The sequence below is a fragment of the Phasianus colchicus genome, chromosome 19 (assembly GCF_987193195.1).
Source record: "Phasianus colchicus chromosome 19, bPhaCol1.hap1.1, whole genome shotgun sequence".
Lineage (NCBI taxonomy): Eukaryota > Metazoa > Chordata > Aves > Galliformes > Phasianidae > Phasianus > Phasianus colchicus.
Window position 1 is genome coordinate 11,124,267 of NC_143454.1, and position 19,731 is coordinate 11,143,997.

The window sequence follows — 19,731 nt, forward strand, 5'->3', positions numbered from 1 at the left end:
GAAAGGAGGTCTACCAAACAACAGGGCTTTGCTATTGGTATGTGTGCATAGCTGAAATTAAAACTCATAGTATAATCTGAAAAAGAGAAAGTGAATATTAAAATTTTCTTGCAGTTCTGTAACACTTTACACTGCATGTCTTTCGAACCTGCTTGCAATCTGTTGGTTAAACAAACAAACCAACCATCCATCACTATATTGGATGAGTCACTAGTAGCTTAAACAATTTTGCTTCTGATGGTTGCAAATCTGCCCTGAAAAATCAGCAGTAAGGTACCCTGATTAATAATTCAGTTTCTCTATACAGTAAGTATAACACATAAATGTGAACTACGAGACCTCTAGAATCCAAAAGATCCAGTGCTCTCAGCTAACCAGAACAGTACAACTAAGATGATAAATTAACATCAGCCAGAGTACAAATGGAAATTCTTTTAATTATTTTTAATCACTAAAGAAGGTAATGTTAGAAGCTGTGCTTGTATGCCAAATTTGAATGGACAACTTCTGGGATCACAGTGACTCCTAATCCTGCCAGATTTATCTTAAGAGGGCCACTCATAATGCTAACGGTCCATGATCCAAGAGGTTCTTTACTTAGGAAAAAAGCTTTGGAAATTGTGCCATAGCAGAGAACTATGGAAAAAAAAAAAAACCAACAGAATAAAGCCCAGAAAGCCATTGTGGGGATAGCTGTTTTCTCTCACTCTGTGTACATGGAGTTCCAGGTTGCAGACTTGTGAAGGATAAGTATTGCCAGTTTTTGAGCTCTGATTTATTTAAAGCCCCAAGAATTCTCTCTTCTGCTTTATCTCAGATGATTGAAGTGAATAGGTGACTAACACACAGAATGGAAGACACCAGCAGGCAGAATTGAAGTATTACCTATTTGTGCCATGCCTTACCTGGTGTTATGTATCCAGTAGCAGCGGCTGCCCCAACAAATGCACCTCTTGTTAAAGCACCTCGTCCTCTACCTCGCACAGCCTGGACTGCTGCAGAAACAGCTGTATTGACAACTCCTTTAGTCTGCTTGGAGTGATAATAATACCAATTCAGAATGTTAAAACATTGCTGGAAATACAGGGCCATCTACATTAAATCACTGTCTTTCCTGAATCTCTTTAACCATGCATGATGCACTGTCCTTGCTTAAGGCAGAGTACAGAATGGAAAAGTAATGTCAAAAGAATGACTGACAGAAACTGAGTCCCTTCAGCAAACATGTTCTAGTTCTAAATCAGGATTGTGTTCAACTTACTCAGCCTGATCTATGTTTCATTTACTGGAGTTCTGGTTGGTGGTCATGACCTACCCCAGTGGTTTCTGCACCTTTCTTTGGTATGCCTCTCTGCTGTCTTTCCCTACAAACTGCCTCTCACTGATTTACAAAAAGGCCTTTGCTTTTCTTCTACCACCCTGAATCCATGTATCTTCAGCAGGGTCAGGACTTCACTGCAAAGACAAATAACCTCCTCACAGAAACATTAGACTGCTTTAGATCAGCATTTTCTTTTCCACTGTCAAAAGATCTCAGAATACTGCAAGGAGTTGCAGAAGCTGTTACTGCTTACTGCACCACAGCAGAGCTTTGTGTTACTAGATGCCCCCCTGGCTGTCTTCTAGAAACACTGTAAAATCATGCATATCCTGTTAATTCAAAGAGAAGTTATTGCCATCATTGCCTTCTGCAAAAAAGAGAACAAGTGAACACAGAAGAAGAAGAAAAAAAACAGTAAAAAAGTCAATTTAGAAAATGCCTGAATCATAAGTCTTCGTATCTCAGCTGCCTGTGGAACATTATCCTATGAGGTAGTGTTTTTCTGATCTTGTAAACTTTCAGCACAGTAATGGAAATTGAAATACTCCTAACCAAAAGTCTTAGTAAAATGAGGAGGATTGTGATTAGCAATAGAACAAAGACAAAAAGAGTTGACTTGCCATTTAAGTCTATTTTATGATACATTCTGCTCCTGAAATGGCAAGAAAATCCTAATGTTAATGTATTTGTACAAAAGAGACCCAGATGGTAATTGGTAATCCTCATGGTTTGTTTTTTTGTTTGTTTGGTTTTTTTCCTCCTCTGTCAGCAGTTCTCAGTAGGAAAGACACTATTGATAGTTTCTGCTCTGTTCAGCCTTAAACTTGAGTGATCACTGGGGCTGTTAAACCTAATGGACAAGACCAAGATTATTCTTCATTTGTTTTTTTTAAATTTTAGAAGTGTTCCTCACTAAGTGAAATGTCTCATTTGCAAAGTCTGATACAGAAATCTCAGCCTATTCCAGAACCTAGAAATAATGCCTTTACCAAACTGTACGTGATTAATTCTCTAAGTCTATGTATGTAAGTGGTGGAGTAGCACAGTATGCTCTGACAAAGTATACATTTCCGTGTTATCACTAAACCACTGAACTTACTGTATTTTCTCCAGCTCATCACCACCTCTTTGTGCCACCTTTTCTACTGTATTTCCTTCAGCTTAAACTCCTTAATAATATGAAAACATTTCATAGTGGCAATTAGTACAGTGTGGTACCAAATATCATACAGTGTTGTTATGCTACTGTAGTTACTGTCAAAGAATAAAAGTCAGAAGCCTTACTGCGTGCAAGCCCATAAGACAAAACACTGAAATTACTTTCCTGTAGAGACTCCTGTATCATAAAAGACACAGAGCTGTGGTAACAGAATGTAAAGCAAGCAACAACTCTTACCTGAGGAAGAATTTTCTTTTTCTTGTTGTTTGCTGCATTGGGTCCAGAAAACAGTTTCTCAAGTGCTGCTAGTGCAGCACTTGCTTTTGCTACTTTCTTATTTGGGCCTGCACCTCTGAATTTCTGGCCATCTACTTCTACCTGAGAATTGAGATAAGAGTTTATGTCTATTATATACCCTTGGGAATACCATGCTATACCTGCTGGTCAGCGATGAGACAGCTTCAGTAGTTAAAAAACAAGAACTCTGTTGCTTCTGAAACATCATAAAGAATACTGAAGTGATTGCATGAACCACACTGTTATCACTGAATCAGGAACCTAGAAACTACAACTGGAATTTAAAAAGGACCAATGTATCTATTTGATAATAAATTTAACCAATATGCTTTAAATTCAACAAAGAAGTGATGCTGCTTGGAAATGGGATTTTGGAGTCAAATTTTGATGCCCCCCTCATCTCTAACAACGCTTCATATACCAACATCTTTGCTAACACTATACTCACACTATTTATTTGAAGTGCTACCTCATACCCCTCCTAAAGGTCAGTGCTACTTCAAATATAGCAGAAGTAGGTGAAGACAAACAAATTTAATCTCTCCCAGTCATTTCAAATAATACTACTAAGATGACAACAGAAGATTCAAACTGTGAGTTTACCAAGCATGTTTTGCAATGCTTGTTAATCAGATATTCTTGTTTTCCAGGTTGTGGATCTTACTTTTTCTCCTACTTATGTCAAGATATAATATGGTTTAGGGCTTTCAGAGTTCAGTTTTAATCCTCATTTTGTTTTCCTAAAGCACAAGACATTCCCTTCTGCAAGTCAGGGGAGCAGTAAGAGATACAAAAAGCAAAATCAAAAGAAATCTAAACTGTAGCAACAAGCAACTCCAAGAACTGAAGCACTGTTAGTAAAACCACTTACCAACTCTACAATTCTGTTTTGCTCACCTCCATCACAAAGCGCTTGTCATGGCTTCCACCTGTTTCAGAGATGAGCTCATACTTCAGACCTCTTCTTTTTTCATTGAGCTCCATCACTGGATTTTTGCCACTTGCTGTCAGTATAGGACCCTGAGTTCTTACCTAAAGAGACATTCATGGAGTTGCTTTAGAGCCTTATGTCTTCAAACAGTGGACAAGTATCTGCAGCATTATAGCATACAGTGTCAAGTGGTCAGCCATTTGGCAACATTTTCAATTTTTAAAGCCTCTGCAGTAGTTGTAGAGTAGTTGTTCCCAATACATTAGAATTCTCACTAGAATTTCCAGGAGCAGACCTGTATCAAAGATAACACTGCCTTGATAACATGATGCACTAGAACAGCAGATAGAAAGTCTCTTCTCTAGCGTGATAGCAAGCTAGTGGCTTCAGAGCCTAGTCTGGTATCTACATACCACCAAGCATCACATCAGCTGCATTTGGAATTTAAACCCCCAAAGTATCCAGGACTGAAGTCATGGTGTCAAGTTCCTTGAAATCAAATGCTGATACAGGGGACGCTGGCCTTCACAACCTTGCACACTTCTCTGCTGCTTGATCTAATTACTTTCTGGTGCTACTGAGAGCCCTGACTGAAGAAGTTTCAGCACAGGTCACATGTTGAAACAAATATATTTGGAAGCAAGGAAGATTGTGCTTAGATCTAAGTGCACCAACACATGAGCCTGCATTTTTATAGTGCACTCAGCTACAGGTGCAAATGACCACTCATTAGTAAAGAACAATGGATTGGGAGAAATTTACAAGCACAAGTTCTAATTTTGGATAAGTATCAAGAGTCCTAGTCCTAGGAATATATACTAGAGGCCCACCATGATTTCAGAGATGTTCAGTCAGGACTGCTAAAATTACTGGAATTTTTTTATTTGAGGAATACTGTATTTTTTACAACTTCAGTGAGAAAACAAGCACAGCTTTCTTCATGATAGCAACTGACTTAGGTACAAGTGGCAAAATTAACATCGACTATGCTGAAGTTGATTCCTTTTCAGTGCAGCTTTTTCCAAGTCATTTGATATGCATAGAGGTATTAGGCTTATGCTTCTTAACATCTCCTAATGAATTTTTAAAATAAATATTTTTATTGGTCACACAGATGTATCATTAAGTTATTGTCTACAGAACCATACCTTTTTGACAAGCCTATTATAGAAGAGAAAGTGCCAGATTTCCATTACTAAGACCAAAAAGTAGCAAACAAAATGCTGTTCTGCTCCTTGGACTGTATGTGAGCAAAGTAGTAAAGAACATCTATCAAAAAGAATTTATGATCTGAAGAGCACAATATGGATACTCCACCAGAAAAAGAAGCACAAAGATCAAATTATCGGTCCACAGCCAATGGCAGGGCAGGTCTGAGCCTGGGAACTCTTCAGTTTCTCAACTACTGCTTTAATTAATATGTCATCCTCTTCCAGGACAGGAAAGAAGGAAACAACAAAAAAAACCCACCATACCTCTTCATCACTTTGACTTTTCTATGGACTACTCACCTCTAGGGTAGCAGAGGTGTCAGCTGTAGAATTTCCAGTATTATTGCTTGAGATTGAAGACACTGTTTCGTTTTTACCTTCGTTATCTGATTTTTCATCAGAACTCACACACTCAACATCGGCATCAAAACCAGTTGGATAACCCATTGCTTGTAAAACCTACAACGAAAATACAGGTAATTGACTGTAAAATAGGTAATAGTACAGAAACAAAAACAAAATAGAAAGCTAATCACAACAGTAAGAACAGCCACCAGACACTTAGTAAAGACACACTGCTTAGAAAATGTATTTTCTCCTATCTTGAAATGGAGAAAAGGAGAGTAGCAATAGGGAAAATAGTCCCAGGTTTCCAGAAGTAGAATCAACACAAACAGAAATTTTTGTCTCTTTGTGCTGTACATTTAGCTGAATTTTCAGGGCTCCTAGTTTTTAGAAAGATCAGATCTAGAAACTGAAGCATTAAGAGTAAGCTCCCTTTTCAGTACGGGAAAACAGGGCCCAGATTTGCTTGGGGGTTAGGGGGGATAGTGAGGGTTGGGTGCTGGCGGCCAGGGAAAGCTAGTCTGCCGCACCATCCATTTGTCCTTGGCTTGAATCAGGGACGTTTTTAAATGCAGCCCAGAATATGTGTGTGTAGATAGAGAACAGAGCTGGGTAGATAACAGCAAAGATCTGTCAAAAACGGAGAAGTTCAAGGGCAGAGAAGTTACAGCCCTTCAGAGCAAGCTTTATTTCCCCCTCCCCACTCCCTCTCTTTTACTTCCCTGCAAACAACTGCAGGGAGCGAGGTAAAATAAAGGTACGAGGAAGAAAGTCAGGAAGGACACACATGCAGAGTTGCCTTTCCTGAGGAAGAGGAACAACACATTCCCTCAGATACTTTTGTACACTTTGAACTTGAAAGCACAAAGGACAATGGGATTTTCAATACTGAAATCAAGAGAGCACAAAGCTGCCAAATGAAGCTTCTGAAAAATGCAGTTCTTAAAAACACACAAAATGAAACACAGAAAAGACAGATGCACTTGTTTTTATCATAATTGCAGTTAAGAGGTTTCTCCTACAGATAATTAATGTGAAAGAAACTGCCCTTTTCCAGAAACCCAATAGACTTGGTCTGCTTTAACATCTCAACTACCTCCTTGTCATGCAGTAAAGGTACTCACATTGGGCATTCCAGTCTACTGATGTTTAAAATACAAGATTTTAAACAATCTGCCAGTGTACAGCACCTACAAGAAGTCAGTCAACCAGTGACTGTATTTTAGTCACTTATTGAAAAACTGACTGGAGACCAATCATTATGCATAGTGTTTACCACTGAAGACAGGAAATAGCTCCTTGTTTCAGGGAGTCTAACTGTCCGTGAATGGAGAGATTTGGAGAAGAAAGGGGTCAAAGAAGGAGCCACCAACATGCTGTCTTCTAATAAACAAGAGCAAGAAGTAGAACAAAACTGACATACAGACACCCCTCCCACGGCTGATGCAGAACTTAAATACCACATTCAGTCCATGAGCTTACACGTAGAGCCATGGGAGATTTTCATTCCACATTGTTCCTCTCCACTCTTCTAAAATCAGTGATGCTTTTTCATCCAATTGCCCAACCACATTCTGATTACATAGGTAGTAACTCAGCCTCACTCAGTTATTACTGAATTTCACTAGCATTACTAGTTCTGACAATCATATTTCATGCTCTGTGTTCCAAGATCTGAGGTTAGCAGATTACTTTAGGCTGCCTTACCTTCACTGCCACATGGAGCTTGGCTGTTTTCTTAGAAGGTCCTGATGCTTCATATGTTGTACCATCAACATCTACAGACATTGTGAAGACTGGGGCATGGACTGGACCAGACTGGGACAGCAGTTTATACTGAAGCCCCGGCCTGATTTGGTTCAGCCTCATCAGAGCATTCATGAGATCTATTGCTTTACTATCTAGTACTAAGGGGGGGGGGAGAAGAAAAGAGGGAGATTAACAGGATGAATAAAGAAACAAAACAGTTTGTATCAGTTTGCATTTAAGTGCATTCTGTCGGTATAAAGGTGCAAAACAACCTTCCATGCTCTTGAAGATCAAAGGTAGTCACAACACTTATGTCTGCAATAAGCTATTTCACGTTTGGATAAGTATAATTATCCATATTTTAAAATGAAAACAACTCTTACAGCTATCTGTATTCTTCCTGGCCTTTATAATAAAAGTTTTGTAAGTAGCGAAGAACCAGACACAGAACTGGCACCAATGGCAGCACAATCAAAATATCCTCTAGATATTCCTAGATATCCTCTAGATATAGATATCCTCAACGCTGAGATATTTTTATTCTGTGCATAAATTCAATGTCAATGTTTTGTAGATGAAGCATTTTATGTTCTTCTTGTGGGAGGCTACTGAGAGACCAGTAGCTATCTCAAGAAGGGAGTGCAGCAAGGCAAATCTTCACACTGCAGTATTACGGGGAAAAATCAGTAGAGGGAATTCATCAATAAAATACTTTAATCACTTAGGAAACCTAAATTTTTCCATGACCTGACAGGTTATTCCATTTAAAACACAAATGACTGAGTTATTAATACATGTCAGGAGACATCCAAATACACAGTAAGAACTGTGTAACACTTACAGTGCTGGACAATAGCAACACCATTTTTTGTTCCGAAGACTTTTTCACATGCTATTCCACCACTATAGAGAAGTTCCTACTGTACGGTGTATCTCCGAAAACAGAATGGAAGTGTTGCACTTACTTTTCCTCAGATTACGCTTCATCTTTTTATTTGGATCTTTATCATCCCCAACACCATCTTCAAATGGTCTCTTGAGAGCAGATGAGCCTGTACCTAGGGTATAAATTCCGTTTTAATATGAATGTACTATTAGAAAAACAAAATTCCGTAACAGGATTCACAAGAGTCCCATACAGTTCTTTCCATGTTTATAACTATGAAAAAAACCCTTCAGTCAGAGCTTTCTTATTTGTACATGTGGACCAACAGTAGCTTATTACTCATTGTATAAGCCATGGAAGATGTCTGTTTCCAATATTATGTGCCATATAAGTAATGAAATTCTTGTTACAGACATTCATTATATCTTTTTCATCTGTCTAAATTCTCCCCTTCCCCATCATAAGAATCATAACTACTATTTATCTTTTAGTCCCAAAATGACTTTGTGCTTAAGGAAAATTGTCCATACCCTAGTTGTACTGCTACTACTCTGTTGGTAGTTCTGGAGAACTTCCACGCTTTCTCCTAACAACAAATAATTAGGTAAAAGACAAAAACAAACAAATTTAACATAAAGGAAAGCTTTCGCCTTACGTTTATAGCATGTAACTCAGGAATTTTGTTCATTCTACATTAATTCCTAGTTTACTTCCAAATTAGTAACTTTTGGAGCAAACAATACCTACCTTCTTTGTCAGCTACTGACCAGGAGTATTTCTGAAATGACTTATTTGACGGGAGGGGATCCATTTCCAAAACCTTATAAATCTGACCAAAGGCTGATAATCTGAGAGCATGCTACAAATGACAGTAGAAATAAAAGTTACATCACAGCACTGTTTTTTCCACAGTTGTCTACATTTCTAACTAGGTTTGCAAACACGGTCATTCCTTTTATGCGGAATGACAGCTATAGAAAAATGTTTATTTATAAAAATCTAAAACTCTTTTTTCCATAATACAGAGTACAGGCCACACTGACAGGGAGCCTACTCTAGGACTCTGGGCTGTGAGCACTTGAGATAGGATGCAGATGGTGTGCACACAGTGGGCTGCTAAAGGATTTATTTCATCTCTGTTAAACTCTTGCACTCATAATATATCATTTCATCTTCTCATTGTAGGGCACTAGAAGAACCATCAGGACTGCTTTTAAAATATGCCACCCTGTCAGAGAATAAATTGAATTAATTAGTTGAAATCTTCAGTATTATAGCATCTAGCTCTTTAGTATGAGTTCTGTACCTGAGCACTGTGCGTAATGGCTTCTTTTTGCTGAACTGTCATATCAGACAGAGCATCTGTTGGCTCCCGTTCACAGGGGTCATGCAGACCAGGGCCTCCTGTGAAGGAAGAAGATAAAGGAGATTACTGGGAGTAAACATGAAACAATATGAAAATAGGGACTACTGGATTTTTCATGTGCTGGTCTCTATCTTAAGCAGTGCTCCTTTTCCACGAAGGGATTCAAATATCATAGAAAGCAAGCTAACCCTTGAAGCAGGAGGCCACAGTACTAATCTTTGTTAAAAAAAAAAGTATACGTACAACTGTGTGAACTAAAAGTAGGAGGTTTAATAACAGTAATGATTTGGGTAGCCATGCTGATTTCAGTTTAACAATAGAAAGCAAGTAGTCATTAGGCCAGTATTTATATGTAACCCCTTAATGAAATAGAAGTCTATTTATATGCAAACCTAGCATTTCCCTAGAGGTGTTCATGGCCAGGTTGGATGGGGGCCTGGGCAACTTGATCTAGTGCCTGATTTAGTGTTTGGCAACCCTGCCTATGGCAGGGGGTTGAAACCTGATGACCTTTGAGGTCCTTCCCAACCCAGGTCATTCTGAGATTCCCCATGAACTCCTAACTGCATTGGAAGTACTTCATTCAAGCAATTACAACCGTGCAACCTTCCTTTTGTCTTCTAATTTTAAACAAGAAGTCATTAATTTAGTTCCACAGCAGGCAGGGAGCACAAGGTAGACATTTTTCACCTAATCATACAGCAAGCAGCAGCATGCTGTTAGATGGGTGAGGGCTGCCTGATAACTCTTTTGTATTCCTGAAGTTAATCCAGCCCCTTACCAGGAAGCAGAATTCCAGATGCCAAGCACTCCATCACTCGTCGTAATGCTTCCCCGGCGCCCAAAGGTCTATTACAAGTACCTATAGATTTTTCACATATAAGCTCGAGTGGCTAGAAGACATTAAATTACGATTAGTATGGACACAAGGGTAACTATATCTGTAGTTAAAAACTGAGATGTTGAGGGGAAGAACATTCACATCAGTTTACTCCAGTTTTAATGCACTACGGTCCTAACTGCAGATACTGCCATTCCAGCACATATAATTATTCCCTGCTCTGAGTTAGTTACCTTCTGAGGAAACGAATGCTCTCCATTAACTGAATAGGGAATAAGGATGAGCCTTTTACAGCCAAATCATGAATATTCTCCTCCTTTCTAAGGGATATCCACGGGTGTTGGACTTGATGACCTCTGAATCCATGCAATTCTTTGATTCTGTGATATCAGTTCTACATGAAAGAAAACACTGCTTTCTGTGACCTCTGAAGTGTTCCTTTCTGGACATGCATAATACCTGGCCCTCTCCAAACCTGCTAACATGGAATAATGTGGTCTGATAGGACCACCATTGCCACTGTAGCAGGGGACTTTGAATAGCTGAAGTTGGAGGTAACATGGGGAATTCTATTTTGAATCCATAACATGTGCAAGTCCCCACAGTGTCATTCTTCTTTCCATAGTAATGGCACACCTAATAGACTGAACAAATGTTCATACTCTTTTTCCCTCCTGTAAGCACATTCCTATGCAGGCAGCAGTTAGTGGAAAGTTCGGAGAGAAGCTAAATGGAGACATGTCATACAGCACACTCTTTCCCCCAGTTCAGACACCGCTACAGTCCTGAAAAAAAGTCTGAGATCTGAGCAGGTTGACCCTCAACTTTTTTTGTACTTACCCATCCTTTCAGTGGTGCCCATGTGGGGACTCTGTTGCACAAATCCCGCAGAATACGAAGCACAATTACACATGATTTTAGTCCATTTGCCCTGGCCTAAAACAAACAAAATGGTTCCAATATACCTGCAAAAAACCTTGCCTTCACTTCTGCTTTTCTTTTTAAATGCACAGAGTCCCAGGATAGACTTTTTTTTTTTTAAATAACTACTTAATACTTAATCAGACTCATGCAAAATAAGAACAGTTACAGAAAGTAAAGTATTTCAATTTATAGAAAGACAAAGAAAAGGAAGCAAAATGTCAAGATTGCTTTCACAGTCTCACAACTCTAGACCAGTTGGCTGTGTACCTGTCACGCCTGCTCTTATACAGTACAGCACTGAATTCGGAATTGTAGGCCTTTGCTCTACTAGGGACTAATCAGAAATTAAAGAGGCATTAAAATTAAATAAATTAAACCTCGTAAGGCTACAGTAACAACAAGGTAAGAACAAATAGCCAACCTGAAACCATTTGGCGTGCCGCAGAGACGCCAAGGCCTCCAGGCATTTCTGCCTGTCCAATAAGTCCGGAGGATCTTTCATCGCAACACTGTCTACTGGTAAAAATGGGATAAAAAGAGACAGATACAATTTGACCAAGGGGTTTCTGTCACAATACAAAAAGAGCGGCAGCATCTCAAAGAGGTAATAAGACTCCCAGAATTTAAGTGCACTGTTATTTAATTTAAACAAGCCATTAAAGGTAGTAAATGTGCACATGTGCAACAGAAGCAAAGGCATTCGCTCCTTATAAAATAATAGTAATAATAAAGATGGCACTGCTATAGACAATCTGGGATCTTATTAAAAATGTAGAACACATTTCAGGGCAGAAAACAGCTATATAGCACTTTTTTGGTTGTTCTTTCCCTTCTTTGTGACTTTTAAGTGCACAAAAATGGCACAGAATTTCAGAGACAAGCTTCTTTTGACAAGGGGAAGATTTTCGTGAGAGGGGTAGAATATAAAAAAAAAAACAGTCAGTACAAAGTACTCTGAGGTTATTCCCATGCAAGTGTTGGTAATTTTTTAAAAATTGAATTTATTTGAAATATTTTTTATTGAACAGTATTAGCAGTATTCACTGAGAGAAATATGTAAGAAATGCTAATGAGAAATTTCTGCAGTTTTAATATTAATCTCTCATATAACCAAAACATACGAAAGAAAGAAGTTTGGTAAATTACAGATTATTAACATAGTGAGAAGCAGTCCCCACTTGTAAAAATCTTCACTCTCAACAGCAACCAAAAACAGACAGATGAAATTCAAAGAAGGATTTTAGAGACAAGACGTTTTCTGTTGAGCTTTACACCTTTCTCACATCTCTTCCTCTTTTTTTAATCTAGCATGCAAAGGACTGCTCTTACCAGTCACATCCAATTCTATAACGGAATACTGTAACAGTCCTTTCCTCCCTCATTTTTATTTTTTCTTAAAAGGAGCAATCAGCTTCCAGACTTTCTGGAAATTCTACAAATGACAGACTGTACATATCTGAGAGCATATAGATTCAGATTTTCTGTCACATGAGAACATCATAGTGGAAGAAAAATTCATGGCTCAGCTGTAACCTTGAACATGTTGTTTTCCCATGAATACACAACTATTCTTCAAAGTAAATATTTTGGAAAAACTGAAACAACCTTTTCATCATTCCTAATGGACAATTCTACAGCTTGCAAGAGAGATTATAAATGTCTGGATGAAATACAACATCCAGTCCAAAAATCTATGCTGGATTCAGTATCCAGAAATACTTCTAAAATATCAGGATATTAGGAGAAAAAGTACAGTTGGTTTGTATGTTGAAATAAGTACTTTTCCATAGGCTACTTTCAGCAGTATTGTTTGTAAGTGGAATTGCACCTTTAATGTTAAGCTGCTCCGCCTCCTGTGCCACCAGTGGGAAGGTTACTCTGGTTACAGCACATTATGTTACAATGGATAAAAGAGCCCAAAGCCAAAAAAGAAGTGTAAAACTGAACAGAACCAGGTGTCTTGTCTGATAGTTCGTAGTTGCATTTTGCACCTCCTTGTTCTGCTGTCAGCAGAAGCCTTAAGTGCTATAAGCTTATTTTCTGACCCTGATGAACTTCACAGCAGATATTTGCATTGTTTCTTATTGCCCTCAACAACACCATTATAATATTGAGATTAATCACTTCTCTTGCATGTTCTCCAAATAAAAGCTGCAGTCTCAAGATACTTGATTGCTGTGAGAATAAAAGGTCACTTATGAACACAAAGCTTGCTTCTAAATTTTGCAGTTTCATTTATTTTCAGGAGTTGTTTCATGGCACAATTACTAAATGTACATCTGTGTAGTTGCATAAAAAGATCCTTTATTTTGGACAATAAAAACATCTGCTTAAAGCTCACATATTTTATAAAACAACTACTGTCAATGAATGATCAGAATCTTATTTTAAAACGTTAGAAATAGCAAAGGTGACTGACTGCAAACTCATTAGATTTTGTCAAGATACAGTTCATTGCCAAGCTAGTCTATTGCACAAGACTGCTGAAACACGTTGCATCTAGTGGCAAAGAAGTTTGTTTGCCTTAAAACTATAAGGCCATAGACAGAATATGTCATCAGTCGTTCAGGTGAATGAAAAGGCTTTTCTATTAAGATCTGTTTTCAGCAAACTGAAATCTTAATTCTCCAGTAGGAATAAGACCATTTCAAAAGGGCTATACTAGAAATAACTTGGAGAATTTTGCTAATGACAGTTTCAGTACTAGTGTTCTGAGTACTTTGTGCAGATGCTGCAGTCAGCCAACTTCTGGTGCTATTAAACAGGAGGATGAAGAGAACAGGCAGTGAAGAGGGTGAGCTTGTAGCAGACTGCCTTTCAACATCCTCAGTAGAATGGCATGTTTCTTCATGCTCTGCCAGTCAGGAAAGTGAGACCCAATCAAAATTTTTCAAGTGTGGTTGCAAAGCTTTCTTTTCTTTTCTTTTTTTTTTCTTTCTGGTTTTAACAAAATGATACAAGGAGTTTAAACAAGTAGATAATAATAAAGACCTGACATCAGCTCACACACTGCAGCATAGAACCAATCTTCAGTAAATCTCTCCCCACTTGCTGTATTTACTCCCTCCTTACATCGGCTGCCAAATTCATTCACTTAAGTCAGCCACACAAGGAGTGCTGTGTTCTCCACAGAGGCAAGGTTCCTCTGTTCTGGAGCATCACTGGCTGCCAGCAAAGGCAGGTTGTTTATGTAGAAGGTGCTCAGTTACAGAGCAGGGTTGATTCCAGCATCACTTTGGTAACTGAACTGGTTTATTATTACATAAAGTTATGTGACTATTGCTGAGTAGCAAGAACTGATTTGCAAGGTACAGCATTCTGGTCTGGAGAGCTCAATTGATATTTCATGTTATGGCTAAAAATTAGTTTCAGTTTAACCTGAAGCAAAAATGCAAGCATTTAGATGCTTATCTTCTTAACATGAGAAAGCAGAGCTTTATGGATAGCCATTTGAGAAACACTGAAATGCACGCGCGCACACATACACACAGTAGTCCACTATTTATTTTTGCTAACAAGCAGCAAAAACAAATAGGGCAGACACCACAGTTTAAACATGAACACTTTTCCAAAGAGGTGGGGACTGAAGAGAAATCCAGAAATGTTTTTGATACATTCTGACATCAGGGCATGAAGGTACACACAGCATTCCTACAGAACAGATGGGAGCACTGAGAAAGAGGCCCATTGCCCTAACCTCACTGATTTGGTTAGAGGAGGATTAGTGGCTCACCACCGAACAGTGAAACCTTGGTCAGTTTCGTGTGGCCTCTGCACCCCGGGGGAGGCTTGCAGGATGCCTGGATGCAGGCAGCCTGTCTTACACTAAAGATGAAAGGCAAAATGACAAGCATTTAATTACTTCATCAAAAAGAAAGTATGGAATAAACTTGGAACAGTTTTTAAAATTGCACAATGTTGTAATTAAGTTTGGTTGGCATTTTTTCCAGGAGTATTGAAAAAAAAGGCACTATTTTCTTTGGAGACTGAGGTATTTTTAGATGAAAATTTCTCTGAATATTTTCCCTTGGTAAAAGGGACTCAAAGAATTGCAAATATTATGAAAAGTATGAATTTATATTTACCACTTTAATTTACATATCAACATTTGCATACCTTTTATAAAGGGAGACAATACATTTGCTTCACTTGGGATGAATCAGTGTCAAAGAACTTGCGCTTTAAAACAAGATCCATTTACCTACCTATTGTTAGCAGCTTTACAGAAATAACAGCATAACACTGCTCCAGAAGCAGTAACACAGTTTTATGTTCCGAAAAAATAGAGTATGTACGACATAGGAAACTATTACAATTATAATCCTCATTCATTTTAAGGTATTCCATAGCCTTAAGAGTTCACTGCCACAATAGCATCCCTTTATTTTTTTTGCAAGAACATATTTGGATGGAAGTTTTTGCAGAAAATTATCACCTTGTGGGCATATCACAAATGCTTTATCATTAAAACTTGTTCTGCACTTTGTGCATCTCCTCATAAACATCCATCAGCTGCAGAAACAACAAGCCTGACCAATGTCTTGTGGAAAGTTGAAGAACAACTAAAGTAATATGCAGTTTCTTTTTAGTGGTCTTGCAAAAAAGCATAATTACTACGTTGAGAATAAACAGACGCTGCAATTAGGAAATCTTTGCCATTCATCTGTTTTGTAAGATTTTTCTGCATCCAACTGCTGCCAGAGTGCTAAGTTTTCTTTTCAAAAGGAGCCTTCCTGCCCTTGCCTCAAAAATTAAGAGAAACTGACCAACATTTCATATTGTATCGGTAGTTCATGTGGGAGAGGGGAGGAAGCAAAGGACTTGTGGCAAGTCTAGAATGGGAAGAGAGCAACAGGGAGTTCCCTAGCCCACATGGGCCCAGCTGCCTCAGTTGTCATGACAGAGAATGGCCAGTTGGTCAAAGGTCTGACATCATCCAGTGGCAAAGTCTCTAGGGATTGGCTTGGGAAGCGAAGCAGAAATTACTAACGTGATTTAAAAAAATAAAATATGGCTACATTTGCTCTTCTCTATTTCTCTGTTTCCAGCCTCATTGATTCTACCAGTCAACAGTTCTTTAAAAAGGGGCTTATGACTAGATTGGAGGTCAGGCAGTTAGGGAAAAGGAATAGAAAGAAACTAAGTTACAGTTTTCTAAATCTATTTTGCACCAAGGATATGAGGTACAACATTTAATTCAGAAGCAAAAGTACTCCATTATAGGACCCTAACTTCCATTGAATCCAAGTTAGCAAACTCTTAAAGCTAGAAACATACACATGTATCAAGAACAAAAATTGAGGGTCAGGGGTATTATACTTGCAAGCTTTGCAGGAAAGTTATTATATATAAGAAGAGAAACGGTTCTATGAGTTTTTCAAGATACTACAAACCAATCCCACTTGACTGACTGAATTTAAAAAAAAAAAGACTGTGCAGCGCTGGGATGCTCAATGAATCAACTAGCAAGTCTGAAAGAAAGGAGAACTAAGATACCATTCTGTGTCAAAGTTAACACTACCAATATTGCTTGCAAATGAAAGCTAATGCATAGTTACATGACAATTAAGTGACTATTGTCTTCTTAAGGCATAAGTAACGTAACCAACTGTGGCAATAGCCAGTCTAGTTAGTACAAAATACACAATCAAAAACCTACTTGCTAATTAACCCTGTGCTGCACAGTCAGGGTATTTAGATAGAATTTAGATAGAACAGTCTTAAAAACAAGTTAAAACGCTCTGTGTACCTCCTTCCTTCTTCTCTGCTTCATCTCGAATGAGAGGGGACGTAAGTATCACCTTCAAGGTTAGCTTGGGCTCCTTTGTGTTACGAATAATAATAGCTGCCTCATTTACATGCTCCTCCACGAGATACTTCTCTTCTGTAAGTTTCTGAAAGTCACCAAGAAAGATTTCAAGAATCTCCTAATCAACTGAAAAACTGTGGTTTCTGTACCTGCAACACACCTCTTGAAGTAACGAGAAGGCTACAAAAGATTGCAGTAACAACTATGGCCCTGCCTCCCTCATTAAAAATAAACTGAAAAACCCCAGTAACATGCTTGAAAAAAATATTCTGCAGCAAATTTAATTACACTGCTAAGGAGCTTCCCTATCAAAGGGCACTGTATTATCACATCTTTCTTTATTTTTTGATCAAAAGACAGAAGCTGACTTTTGTAGCTGTTATTATAGGAAATACTCACAATTACTATTAGTCTTAGAAAATGCATGCCTGTCCAGTAATGCTGCCCTCTTAACTGTAGAAGCTCTTGTGTGCAATATGACCAACACAGCCAGAACTGTCAGCACACATGGACAACAGCCTCCAGAACAGAAGTGGCTCACGAAGTTCATTTCTTACCAACTCTAAGCCACTCTTCAAATTGCAACAAATAGTTTGGAGAGGTGGTGAAATCTCTGCTGATTCTTAACCACATGCAATTCTGATGGCCTGTTTTGCAACAAAACTGCCCCTCGCTGCACTTCCAAATATGTGGATTCCACTTTAAACTATTTTTGGTAGCCATGGGAGGTACTGAATCCCTGTCTCTTTATAAATAACCATTGACACCTTTTAGAAACTCACAGTTGCATTCCATCTTGCATTTTTCCAAACACCAACATATTAATCTTTCTTCAGAGGTTTAAGGTGCTCACTCTTTTCTGATTTTGTCTCTTGCTCCCTTCTCCACACAGCACTTGAAACTGAATGCAAGACTCCACTGTTATCCTGTGCACTCACTGATACCAGCCCCAGAAGAGATTCCTGAAAATGCCTAGAAAACCTGACCTTCCTCTCCTGACAGCACATCAGTAAGTCAGGGGTGTCTTTTTAAAGTGATCTATTTTCAGACATTTTTCTCTTACTTAATTACTACCTACAAAAGAATTTAATGTAAATTGCCTAATAATTTGTTCTAACTAGCATCAAAATTATCTCAACTGATCTGTATCTCTCACCCTTAAGATCTGCACAGAAAACTACAAATTAATTCTAAAGCTAACTCCTTGTATTTGTATGTTCCGGCAAGATTAGGAGGTTAGAACACTAGTAATTGGAACATATCTAACTACTTTTCTTGTTGTGACTTGCACTTCTACTCCAATACTGTTGAGACGAAATCACTTAGGCATCTGCTCATGGTTAGCCTACAAGGCAAAACAAAGCAGAAGCTAATATCTCTGTACATGAAATGCAGGTTTTGCCCACTAACAAACCTACACCTTCCTTGTCTGTCCTTATCTGGCATGTCTGCAAAACCTCTTATTTGTCATGATAGTTGTAAGCTGGTTTCATGATGTAGATCCCTCTTACCTCAGCTTTAAAATAAAACTAACAATAACAAAAAAAGCAAACCAAAAAACCCAAGCACACAGCAGCTTTTCTTATCACTTTCAACCTTTCTCAGTTCACATCACCTATGGACAGGGCCACATCTGTAAACACAGTATTTACTATCTCATATCTCTTTATGTGAACAAAGGAGCAGTAAGAACCAACAGTTGTCAAACGTGGCAGAATACATACAGTCTATGTGGAAATAAACACAAGGCAGAAAAACAGATCAGGAGAGAAACAAACCCTGTTTGGATCTGGTTTGGAGAGAGGCACTTGCAGTGGAATGTTTTGGGGCATAGTTTCTCAGTAACAGTTTCAATCTGGATTGGACTTAAAGGTATTAACCCTAGCTGCTTTAAAGAGACCAGTGTTAACTCTTAAGTACTGGATGCCAAAATTAAAATGAAATAGCCATAAATAAAAACAATTATAAGCTGATGAATAAAATAAGCTAAAATGATTGACCATCTGAATTGACTTTTTTCACACTTCAGATGTACAGAGGCACTTATTTTGGGGAAGCCTAAGGAAAGCAAAGCTACTACATTGTATAGAACTTGAAAAGTTCAGGCAGGGGAGCAGAGAACTACAACAACCACATGCTTGAGCAGGGAGTTATTTCTGAGACTACCGATTAGCTCACATTAGTGATTGGAGCAGAGAACAAAAATCAGCAATATTAGTTACTAAATAGAAAGGTTAGCTATCAGAATAGGAAAACTGACATCACAAAAAGGGATTAGGACAGCACCATGAGTAAGACGTTAAATTTTGTCAGTAGCTACTTCATAACAATACATTAGAGATGTCGTCATCTAGAGATGTTGTCCTAGATTCAAAGTATGCTTTTCAATTTTTAACACATTTCTCTTCTCCTGGAAGGAATTACAGTCTTTACCCAAACACATCTTGCAGTGCTATCAGCCATTGCTACAGGACTACCCTGAATTAACTCACCTGAATTTGAACAGGGAGATTGTCTTTGACTATACATAATAAGGTCTTTGTGGGTTTTTCTTTGCACATGAGAACCAGCTCCAAATCCATATCATCTTTTATCAGCAAACCCTTTGCAACCAAGCCAATTCTCATAACACCACACAAGGTCCGACCACTCTGATCCCTGGAAATGAAATAATTCTGAGTAATTAAAATGGTATTTTTACATATTCAAAATACTTGTATTATGCTATAACAGTGAGGAGACAAATGGATGGGACTGATTACAGTGCTGAAGTGGCATATTACTTATCAGAAAATTAAGCATAGAATGCTTTTATAAAAGTGGTTCCTATGAAAAAAATAATCAAAGCATTGATTTGCAATTCACATGAATGCAGAAGATGCCTAGCTCAAG

At 38.3% G+C, this 19,731-nt stretch overlaps 1 protein-coding gene and 1 long non-coding RNA gene across 22 annotated transcripts in view; one reads left to right on the plus strand and one right to left on the minus strand.

The window, feature by feature from the left end:
• LOC149915469 (uncharacterized) overlaps positions 1 to 19,731 on the plus strand; it is a 61,135-nt gene that overhangs the window by 25,762 nt on the left and 15,642 nt on the right. For all 12 annotated transcript variants that reach the window (XR_016458968.1, XR_016458963.1, XR_016458969.1 and 9 more), the window contains one exon: positions 17,732 to 17,848. This is a non-coding gene — a long non-coding RNA (uncharacterized LOC149915469). The remainder of the gene's footprint in view (positions 1 to 17,731; positions 17,849 to 19,731) is intronic.
• STRBP (spermatid perinuclear RNA binding protein) overlaps positions 1 to 19,731 on the minus strand; it is a 63,534-nt gene that overhangs the window by 17,462 nt on the left and 26,341 nt on the right. For 6 of the 10 annotated variants that reach the window (XM_090121582.1, XM_090121579.1, XM_031601961.2 and 3 more), the window contains 13 exons: positions 19,332 to 19,497; positions 16,780 to 16,924; positions 11,452 to 11,546; positions 10,947 to 11,042; positions 10,047 to 10,158; positions 9,206 to 9,303; positions 8,647 to 8,758; positions 7,979 to 8,071; positions 6,972 to 7,171; positions 5,220 to 5,378; positions 3,675 to 3,809; positions 2,718 to 2,858; positions 906 to 1,032 (listed from right to left, as the gene is read on the minus strand). In XM_090121582.1, the coding sequence (XP_089977708.1) occupies positions 906 to 1,032; positions 2,718 to 2,858; positions 3,675 to 3,809; positions 5,220 to 5,378; positions 6,972 to 7,171; positions 7,979 to 8,071; positions 8,647 to 8,758; positions 9,206 to 9,303; positions 10,047 to 10,158; positions 10,947 to 11,042; positions 11,452 to 11,546; positions 16,780 to 16,924; positions 19,332 to 19,497 (1,679 nt within the window). The remainder of the gene's footprint in view (positions 1 to 905; positions 1,033 to 2,717; positions 2,859 to 3,674; positions 3,810 to 5,219; positions 5,379 to 6,971; positions 7,172 to 7,978; positions 8,072 to 8,646; positions 8,759 to 9,205; positions 9,304 to 10,046; positions 10,159 to 10,946; positions 11,043 to 11,451; positions 11,547 to 16,779; positions 16,925 to 19,331; positions 19,498 to 19,731) is intronic. The other 4 variants (XM_031601964.2, XM_031601963.2, XM_031601962.2 and 1 more) reach the window with 4 other exon arrangements.